At 58.7% G+C, this 10,156-nt stretch overlaps 1 protein-coding gene across 3 annotated transcripts in view; it reads left to right on the forward strand.

The window, feature by feature from the left end:
• The first annotated feature begins 245 nt into the window (after nucleotides 1–245).
• ITGA2B (integrin subunit alpha 2b) overlaps nucleotides 246–10,156 on the forward strand; it is a 23,111-nt gene continuing 13,200 nt past the window's right edge. The window contains exons 1-12 of one of the 3 annotated variants that reach the window (XM_014521179.2): nucleotides 246–468; nucleotides 1,836–1,966; nucleotides 2,290–2,387; nucleotides 3,009–3,180; nucleotides 4,669–4,718; nucleotides 5,050–5,095; nucleotides 5,847–5,972; nucleotides 6,336–6,383; nucleotides 7,100–7,143; nucleotides 7,520–7,579; nucleotides 8,006–8,058; nucleotides 9,301–9,506. In XM_014521179.2, the coding sequence (XP_014376665.1) occupies nucleotides 269–468; nucleotides 1,836–1,966; nucleotides 2,290–2,387; nucleotides 3,009–3,180; nucleotides 4,669–4,718; nucleotides 5,050–5,095; nucleotides 5,847–5,972; nucleotides 6,336–6,383; nucleotides 7,100–7,143; nucleotides 7,520–7,579; nucleotides 8,006–8,058; nucleotides 9,301–9,506 (1,234 nt within the window). In that variant the 5' untranslated portion in view covers nucleotides 246–268. The remainder of the gene's footprint in view (nucleotides 469–1,835; nucleotides 1,967–2,289; nucleotides 2,388–3,008; nucleotides 3,181–4,668; nucleotides 4,719–5,049; nucleotides 5,096–5,846; nucleotides 5,973–6,335; nucleotides 6,384–7,099; nucleotides 7,144–7,519; nucleotides 7,580–8,005; nucleotides 8,059–9,300; nucleotides 9,507–10,156) is intronic. The other 2 variants (XM_025207276.1, XM_025207277.1) reach the window with 2 other exon arrangements.

Here is a 10,156-nt window from a genome sequence, read left to right on the forward strand (position 1 = left end):
ATAGGCATCAGGCCCTTGGCAGTTGGCTGGGTGAGTTGCAGAGTGGGGACCACACTGGGTTCTTCCTATCCCAATTCCTGCCAGAAGCTGCTGTGTCCCCCTGATAAGCTGATTTGGGGGCAGGGGCAAGGGCGGGGGCTGTGACAGACTGCCCTGATAAGTGGCAGGAGCCATGTCACTGAGTGTTAGCACTGCCTGTCTGCCCCAGTGCTGTGCTGCAGGGAACACCCAGAGCACTGGTTCCCTGGTGAGAAGGAGGGAAGAGAGGATGATGGCTTTAAACTGTGCATCTGGGCTACAGCTGCCTCCCATCTGGCTCAGCTGCTGGGTCCAGCTGCTCCTGATTCCCCAGGGACCATGGCTGGTGCAAGCCCTCAATCTGCGCTCAAGCTATCCCACTGTGTACACGGGGCCTGACCGCAGCTACTTTGGTTTCTCTATGGATTTCCTCCAAGCCAGCAATGGCAGGTGGGTGATGGGGCAGGGCTGGGCCCATCTCTACTCTGCCCCTGTGCCCCTAGGACACAATTGAGGCCTGGGGCACTCTGAGGGTGAGTAGGGGTGGGCAAGGGCAATTCTTGTAGCTTTGGAAGCCCAGGAGAGGAGTGGTGAGGCTGGCAGGTGGCATCTGCTGGGCACAGCCCCAGGTTAGCTCCCCCAAGGATGTGCCACGGATCTGAGTGTGTCTAGGGGGTCCAGGTGCCCTGTCACTGGGGTCCACTGTCCCCCATAGGACTGCTTGTTAGGCAGAGGGCCCTGCTGCCTGTGCAGCCTGTGGGTTGCTAGTCACATCATCACCCCTGTGCCAGGAGTGTGCCCAGCACCAGTGCCCGCAGCCTAAATGAACCCTTTCTACAAGAGTGCTAGGGCTCAGGCTATGTGCTACCCATAGTGGGGTCTGAGCAGCCCACTCCCTTTGGAGTTGCTAGGAGTAGCTTTCTGGGCTGCTTCTGCCTCGGTGACACCTGCAATCCTGGGAGGGCACCTGCAGTGTCAGCACTTGTTGGGTTGCTCCTACACAGTCCTTGCTGTAGTGGAGATCCCAGTCCTCTAAGGAAGTGGTGCTCAACCTCTTTTGTACCAGGACCTATTTGTAAACATGGATGGCCAGTCCCGACCCAGTGCCCCTCACTCCCAACCCACTGCCCTACAGGCTCCAGCCCCACAATATTTGGGGCAGGGGGTGGGTGTGTGGGGCAGAAGGGGGGTGTATGGGGCATTGGGGGGGGGTGCCAAGCAGCCCCTCACAAGCTGGAACTCTGCCAGCCTGCAAGGGAAAAGCCACCGTTTCCCACATTTTTCTCCTTTAAAGGAGAATCCATTTTTAAAGTTTGCTCGTGACCCTTTCATATATTCTTGCAACCCACTTTTGGGTTGCAACCCTTGGCTTGAGAAACACTGCTCTAGGGCAGCCATGAGTCCTTGTTAGGGACCCAGGGCATTCTAGGGCTGCCCTCTTCTGCCAGTCCCAAAATGGCAGGCAGTGCTGCAATATGCAGCTGCTCGGTCCCACGGCTGCATTGCAGCATGGGGCAAAGAGGCTCTGAGTCGTTCCCTGATACCAGGCACTTCCTCACAGTCTGTGAATGAAGCAGCAGAGGCCTGGGCAGGGAGTGGAAGGCAATGGGCAGCAAAAGGCAGCCAGAACAGCTGGGCTGGCAGGATTCTCTAGACCAGGAGCCCTCCAGAGTCCCCAGACCCTAGATCAGGGTCTGTTCTACCTCCCCTGGGGGCTCTGCTCAACCCCCATTCAGCAGCCTGCATGTGATGCTGCGGGGGCCCAGTGGCAGGGGTACATGCCTGGCCCTGACATGGGTGACTCTTTGTGCCCACAGCATGAATATAGTGGTGGGAGCCCCGAAGGCTAACACCTCGCAACTTGATGTGATTGAGCCCGGAGCCGTGTTCTTATGCCCCTGGGCGCCCCACGGGAAGCCATGCTACGAAATACCATTTGACAGCAAAAGTGAGCACCTGCTGGGCTGCGGAGAGAGCTGAACTTCCTGCCTCTAGCCTGCGCCAGGGCACTTGGTGATAAACTGGGGGAGATAGGAGTGGGCGTGGGGAGGGGCAGAGACATCCCTCCCAGTGTGGAGCAGAGTTGGTGCTGGCATGTGTGTGGGGAGAGGCAAGATTTCCAGATTTCCCACAAAGCAGGTGCCAGCTTTTGGCCAGGCTGTGGGGAGGAGGTGCATCCCTAGTTAGGTTTGGCTGAGGTGGGTCAGGGGTCTCTAGTGCCACCCTGGCAGCTTCAGCCCGGCTCTCTAATTGAGCTTCTGCTCTCCCCAGGGGATCAGGTGGAGTCCAGATTTGACTTCCAGCTGAAGAACTATAAATCACACCAGTGGTTCGGGGCATCCGTGAGCACCTGGAAGAGCAACATGGTGGTGGGTCCCATGGACAATACAGATCCTTGGGCAGCACAGTCCCTCTGGAAGGAGCCAGCAGAGTTGGGTTGGACTGGGAGACTGTAAGGGGCACCTATGGTGGGAGATGGAGGAAGGGGAGACCCTATGTCCAGGTGCTGGCTGCTTGTGGCCACTAGGGAGCCAGCCCATGGCATTGTGATGGGAGAGGAGGGGGCGGCTGGTACATTTGGTTACAGCCCTTCCCTCTGAGCTGTCACCAGGGAACAGAGTCCCACCAGGCATCCTGGCCTGCAGTCACTATGTGGCTGTTCACCAAATAAATGGCATGTTGGTCCTGAGGGTTGGATAGCCCCTGGCAGGGAGATACAAGGGAAATGTGGATGTTGGTGGCTCGTTATGAAGGAAGCTGGGGAAGTCTGGGGCAGAGACAGCCCAGCAATTAGAGGTTCCAGCATCACCTGCTGATGGCCCGGGGAGGGGGGGGGGTGCGTGGAAGGGGCAAGATGGGCCTGGCCAGCATGGGACCATGCTCTCAGCAAGATGCCGGAGAGCAATGGCTCCCAGCAGTCGATTGGGGGGGAGGAGGGGGGGGGAGAGGAGGTGCCTGGGCGTTAGCTGGGTCTTCTCCGTGCCCTGCAGGCCTGCGCCCCCCTGCAGCACTGGAACGTTTTTGACCACTTGGCACAGGCACAGGCCACCAAGACACCTGTCGGCACCTGCTTCATGGCCTCCAACAACCTGAGCCACTTTGCTGAGTATTCGCCCTGCCGCTCTCACCAGATGGATTCAGTGTATGCTACGGATGGCTACTGTGAGTGAGGGATTCCCCAGGGCCAGTTGCTGAGACCAATGCGCACTCTCCCCCACCCCTCACCCTGGGGCACTTTTCCATGTAGAGATGGGGTGTGACACAGGGACTCTGAGTGTGCACAGGCTATATCCGCAGGTACCTGGAGAGCAATGGATGTCCCTGCATTGCCCCCAGCTGTGTGCTGCTGCAGGCTCCTGCTTTCACCACTGTTTGGCTGGGAGTAGCTTATCTGCCCCCATCACTACCAACGCTCATGCCCAGGCCCTCACAACCCCCAGTAAAGTAGCATCACCCTGGGGAAAATGAAGCACAAAGAAGCTGGGCCCAGCCTCCACTGCGCTCAGTGCCCAGCATGCCCGACTCCCTCCACTTCAGTTCCCAAACTCTCCCAGGGAGAGGAGGCAGAGCCAGGCAACAACCAAGCCCCAGCCTGGTGCCAGTCCCAGCTCAGTCTGGGTGCTCTCTGTAGTTGCCATTACAGGGGGCTGGATCTTGGGGCCTGGGAAACCCAGGGCTCCTCCTCTACCTGTTTTCTACCTCGCTTCCTAATAACTTTGGGTGTCTATACACATGCTGTGGGGTTAGGGGGCGGGGAGGGCCGGTGCTTTCATTAGAGCACCTCCGAGAGCCACTCTAATTAAAAGTGCCCGCAGTGTCACGTATTCAGCATGCCAGGCTTCAAAATGGTGGCAGGGTACTTGGACTATAGCTCATATGACAAGGTTTAGTTAAAGCACCCTCGCCACCACTCTGAAGCGTGTGTGTGACATGGAGGCTGCTAGAGCATGTTAACATGCACCCACAGATTCAATTAATCTAATGCTAATTGGCACACATCTCAGCAGACATCCAGCATGTGTATAGGTGTCCTTTGTGCCTGTGAGGAGCTGAGTACTAGTGTACCCTGCTGTGCCAGGACTTCAGGGACTGTTGCCCTGGTGCTTAGCGGGAGCTGGGCCTTTCCTCCTTAGCCCACGTGGACGTGGTCAAACCAAAATTGTGGCCAGACAGCTGGGGCTGGTGCCCAGCCTGCAAGCATGCAGGTTGGGGCATAGTCTCACATTATGCTTAGTTCCCCAGAGGTCTGGGTGCAGCCAGATGGATGTGAGAGGCACCAGGTCGGAGTAGATGCTGTCCTGCACTTGCTGTGTCAGACCTGATCACAGTCCACATGCTGGTGCCCAACCTAGCATCTCCTGCTGCCCCACAGAAGACCAGAGGGCTGACTAGTTAGGACCCAGCTCAGCCCTGTGCTGCAGGAGCTTGTCCCCAAGGCCTTGCAGGAACATACAGAAGGACTGTCCACCCCTTCCTGGGTCAGCTGGGGCCTCCCCAGCCTGGAAATAGCAGCTTGGATTCTGCTATCAGGTCACGGCTGAGGTCTGGTTTGGAATGAGGAACCCAAAACCCACCGCTTTTCAGCCCCCACAGCATCCCCTAGCTCCTATCCTGCCTAGCTCCAACACTTCCTCATGCCCCTCTCCACAGACAATGACAAGCGGTACTGTGAGGTTGGCTTCAGCTCCACCGTCACTAGTGTGAGTAGGACCATGGCGGGAGCCATTGCAATGTGGGATCATGTGTGCTTGTGGGTGCCTAGGTCCATGGGGAGGCAGTGGTGTGTATACCTCTGAGTGGGTGGGGGTGCACACTCCTAGAGGTGTGTGTGTTTGCTCTGGAGGTACGCATGCAGGCCATGGGTATGTGTGTCCGTGATGGGGGTTATGCTCAGAGGTTGGTGCTTGGGGGAGGCAGTGTTCATGTATGTGCCCAGGGATGCATGTGTGTGGACATACATGTGCATGCCTATAATAGGGATGTGTGCCCAGGCGTGTGCATGTTCCCAGAGGGCTATATGTTCCCTTGCAGACTGGCACACTGGTGCTGGGGGCCCCAGGAGGATACTACTTTGATGGTAAGTGTCCTCTGCTCCTCCCCAGGCCAGGCCTGGGCTCTATTGCTCTGGGAGGGGCCGAGCCACATGAGTTCCTGGGGCTCCTGGCAGGGCAGGACCCAATGTCCTCCTGGCATGATTCATCTCCCTGCAGAGCCACCCAGAGAGGGGTGACACATGTGCACCAGCCATCCTGCCCACCTCTCCCCTCCTTGTGTCTTGCCCCTGCCTACAATGCAGCTGGAGGCATTGCTGCTGCCCATGCCAAGGGATACTTGGGAGCAGGCTCTGACTAGAAGCCCCAGCCAGTGTTGATCCAACTTCCATGACATCCAGGCCCCCAGCTCAGTGCGGCAGGACCTCCCAGAGCCTTGGTCATGGCCCTGGGAGCAAGGAGGTGCCTGCGGCTCATGCCTCCCTGCAGCTGGGAAATGCTAGTGGAACCAGCCAGTGAGATCTCGCCCCTACCTTGGGCAAATTCAAGAGGAGATTGGATGATCACCTGTCTGGGGTCTTGTGAACCCAGCATTCATTCCTGCCTGTGGCAGGGGGTCAGGCTAGATGATCTGTTCAGGTCCCTCCTGACTCTAGCTGCTATGAAACCAGAGATCCCACCCCTCATCAGGCACAGGCCCAGGAAGGCCTGAGTGACTTTGAGTCCACTGTGCATGGGATAGGGGAGAGGAAAGGGACATTAACCCTTTAATGTTGTCTTGCCACCTCCCCCCATCCCAATCACTTTCTCACTTGAGGATTCTGGATGTGCCCTCAGGGATGATCTTCACAGTCAGTTTGTCTGCAATCGAGTCCTCCTACCGCGGCACTGCCATGATCTGGTCAGTCAAGGAGGAGCAGGTGTCAGAGGAGGTACGCCATGGCTATGAAGACTCATACAGAGGTGAGTGGGCACTGGACAGCACTTCTGCCCACTGCCCCCAGCTGGTCTTTAACTTCACACCTTCCTCACCACTGAGGAACTGGGGCACAGAGCAGAGCAGTGTTTGCACAAAGGCACCCACAAGTCACTGGCAGAGTCCAAGCTCCCAGCCACCCTGCTCTAACCCATCAGGCCCCACATACCTTCCAGAGCTGGGAAGAGACCCCGGAGTCCTGGTGCTCTCCTGCCCTAACTGCTAGTTCTTCCCTGTCCCTACCCCTTGGCATCTCTCCTCCACATGCTGACAGCTCTGCCCATATCATGTGCAGTAGATGGGGCTTTGTGGGAGTGAGTTAGTTAATCCAAAGTCTCTCTCCCTTTCAGGGTACTCAGTAGCTGTGGGGGAGTTTGACGAGGATCCCAGGACGGCAGGTATGGTGATTTGCCCTGTGTGCTAGGGTGCCTCATTCTCTTCTCCCTAGGAGCTCTGGTGTTCAACAGATTGTCCCATGCTGCACTGGGCTCCCTTCCCCTGGGGCTGCCAGCTGGGGTCCTCAAACCATGATACTGTGGGGATGTCTCACTCCCTGCCAACAGCTGGCAGGCATTTCCCCACTGTCCTGCCCCCTACTAGTCTCTGTGCACCACAGCTCTCAGTGGAGCTGGTCACAGAGGCTCCCTCCAAGTGAGCTGACAATCCACGGGCAAATGGGACCTGTGGCCCCAGTGCTGCTCTCCTGTCTCATACCTGACTCACCAGAGAGCCTGGGCTTAGCCATCCCCCAGGAGTTTCTCCCACTGTGCCTCTGTCTCTGACCTGGGGGGTGGCTCTGCAGGACCTGTCTGGCCTGGGCACCATACCCATGAAGTTACCAGATGCCCAGTTTGGTGTGTAGGCCAAAGGTGCCCAAATCTCCCCAGATCCAGGGCATGGGCAGTGCCCTCTTTGAGGGGCATTGCAGAGCCAGCCAAGGCCAGGCAGTGCTCCTTTCTCATGCCCCTCTGGTCCCTCAAGGAACCCCCCAGTTCTTGCAGGGGGTCACAAAATGAGCCTAGTCAGTGGTGACAGGGAGCAAGTGCAGTTGGGGTCCTAGGCTTGGGGCAGGGTCCTGGGCCATTCACACAGGGCTTGTGTGTTTCTTTTGCAGAGTATGTGGTGGGCGTCCCCAACAAATACAACACCAAAGGTGGAGTGAGTATTGTCCCCACCTCTATGTCACTGACCAGCCCGGAGGCCTGGTTTTCTTGCCCAGTCCAGGGCACTGAAGCTGTTCTGGAACAGACCCAGGCACTGGGGGCTGCTGTCATTCTGCCTGGTCCTGCTGTAATTCCCTCCTGCTGCCACAGAGGCACTGTGGGGCTCAGGTGGGGTAGCAGCTTCTCCCTAAGGTGCCAAGGCCTGAAGACCCATGTTGGTACCTGGGGAAGTGCCCTCAGGCAGGAGGATGGCGTGGGGCCCTGGGCCCTGCTCTTCCATAGGGGAATCTATGTAGAGGGCAGGTCCCTTCTACCCTGGGGTAGGAGCTACCTTCAGTCCCTCCTAGCTGGTTTGTTTCTCCCCATGGCAGGTCGAGATCTTGAGCACCTACGAGAAGCTGCAGCTGCTGCAGAATATCCAGAGCGAGCAGGTACCAGCCCCCAGCACCGTCCCACTCCCTGCTTTCCCCCCAGCAGGGCTCCTGCTCCCCCAGTGCAACCCCCTGGCACCAGCCCCTGCTTCCCTACCCTGCCCTGTAACAACCTGCCACATCACCCACTCTGTCCCCAAATAGGACCCCAGCCTTGACCCCTACTGGATGATCCCCACTGCACTGCCCCAAACACTTGCCTCTTGCCCTTAAGTTATCAGTCTCCGAGAAACATGGGTCAGGTTGAGAGGCACTGGCAGGGCTCTGAGGGGAACTCAGGGCTGGGGAAGCAGAGGATCTGGGTTGGGATTTTGGGCCCCCTGCATGCAATGACCCCTGCATGCAATGTCCTCCTTCAAGACAAGCACCCCTAGGACTGGGGGTCCGGGCTCAGCCCAGTGCTCACCCTCACCTCATGTCTTCCAGATTGCTTCTTACTTTGGACACACAGTGGCTGTTGCGGATGTCAATGGAGATGGGTGAGGGCATTTCCCCCTTCCAGGGCCAGGCTGAGGTCTTAGCAACACTGTTGGGGCAGGTGGGGCGTCCAGTGGCTTCAGAGAGGGGCCTTCCCTGAGTCTTGCAGGCTGAGCTGAGGGTGTCCAGAGTGACCTGCACTGCACTGACAGGGGTGGATGCAGAAACCTGTGGGGTGACAGGTGCTCGTGAGTGAGCAGCTTGAGCCCTATGCCCAGTGCTGCTTGTCTGTGGTGACCCCAACAGGGCCCAGCTCAGCCCCTGGAGCCTCTGCTTCACCCCCTTCAGCCTCATTCGGAGCTGTGCACACAGGGAGGGAGCCCTGCCAGATCCCCTGTCTCCCAGCCCCATAAACTGCACAAATCCCAGTGCACAGTCTAGACACCTTGCAGCTGGTGATGGTTCCACGGCACAACCAGGCCTGCCCCACGATGGGTGGAGGCACTGGGCAGCACTGCTTGCCCTCCTGCCCTGGAGATACTCTGATGCTCCCAGCTCTCCTCTTGCTTTTGGGTCTGGCAGGCTCCTCCTGATTCCTCATGTTGGGTTTGTGCTGCCACCTGGTGTGCACTGCAGGTGGTACAGCGTGGCATGAGGCAGGCTCTGGCTCCAGCAGGGGCAAAGGGGATGGGAGGCAGGAGAGGGGCAGAGCCATATGTTGCAGGGGCACCACCCACCCACCCCATTTGTGGTGGTCCAGTGGCCACCTATTGCTCCCCCAGTTGCCCCAGGGGAAGGAGCAAACTGAGGAGGGGCTCGGCCTCACTCTCAGGGCAAAGGGCTGCAGGCTGCCCCCATGCTACCTGGGCCAAGGGAATGGGCTGGAGGTCATTCAGGAGAGCTGCGCATGCCAGCTGCTGCTGTTTATGAAGCACAGGTAGGTGAGCTCCCTCCCCACCTGTCCATAGCTGGGGACAAGCAGATAGGAGACAGCTCTGCATGGCTCCCAGAGCACTCAGCCAGAAGAACCCCAGGTTATGACAGTGTCCTGCAGCCTCAGTGCTGACAGCGGCAGGGGCAGGGAGCCAGGGCACCCTCTGCTCATCCCAGGGGAGCAGTGAATGTGGGCACTCCAGAGACTTGCACCCCTGGCCCCATTGTCCCCATCTCTGCCCCCCGTCTGGGGTCACTGTAACCCTGCCTAGGCCCTGTGGGCCAGCCCTGCTGTTCTGACCCCACTATCAAGCAGGCCATGGCTCTGGGGCTGGGGCTTTGCCCTTGTCTGAGCTGTCCCTGTCTCCCAGGAAAGACGATATCCTGGTGGGGGCCCCGCTGTACATGGAGCACCGCTCTGACCGGAAGCTGTATGAGGTGGGACGCGTCTACCTGTACCTGCAGCTGGGACGTCCCTACAGCAACCCCTGGCAGAAGCTGACGGGCACCGATGTGTACGGCCGCTTTGGCACCGCTATTGCACCACTCGGGGACCTGGACCAGGACGGCTACATGGGTAATGCCAGCCACACCTCACCCAGTTGGCACACAGGGCCTGGGCACACATCCTCTTCCCTGGGTCTCAGCCCATCCCTGCTTCATGGCTGAGGCCTGTGTATCTAGCACCAGGGAGGGGCTGGGGTAGGGGTGTTGTGTGTGCACTGTGGCAGGGGATGGGCCCTGTGGGTTGGCATGGAGACCTGCCCATGGGACATGAGACTGGTGGGGCTGGAGGTTGGGCAGAGCAGAAGGGGCAGATGAGCATGACAGCAGTCCCTGGCTGGGTTGGGATGAGTCCAGCCCTGGAGTAAGTGAGCTTATGTGTGCCTTGGCAGGGGCACATGGGCCTGCCCTGGGCTGGAGCTGCTGCTTCTGCTGCCCCCTCCCTACCAGCACTGCCTGGATCCTTGCCTTCCCTCCCAGCCCTTGCCCTGGGTTTGATTTTTCCCTGATGATGTCCACAGGGCCCATACTGTGGTGCTTCATTGCAGCCATTGAGCTGGGGGCTGGCTGAGTGTGGGGAGCCAGGGGACACTTGGGCAGCCTGATGCTTGTGCCTCCCTGATGTTGGAGTGCCTGCGTGGTCAGACTGCCAGGGCAATGCTGGGCCATGACAGAGCAGCCACTGGCCATGGGCATCCTCATGGAGAGGAGGGAAGCATTAAG

The sequence above is a fragment of the Alligator sinensis genome, unplaced genomic scaffold (assembly GCF_000455745.1).
Source record: "Alligator sinensis unplaced genomic scaffold, ASM45574v1 scaffold919_1, whole genome shotgun sequence".
NCBI lineage: Eukaryota > Metazoa > Chordata > Crocodylia > Alligatoridae > Alligator > Alligator sinensis.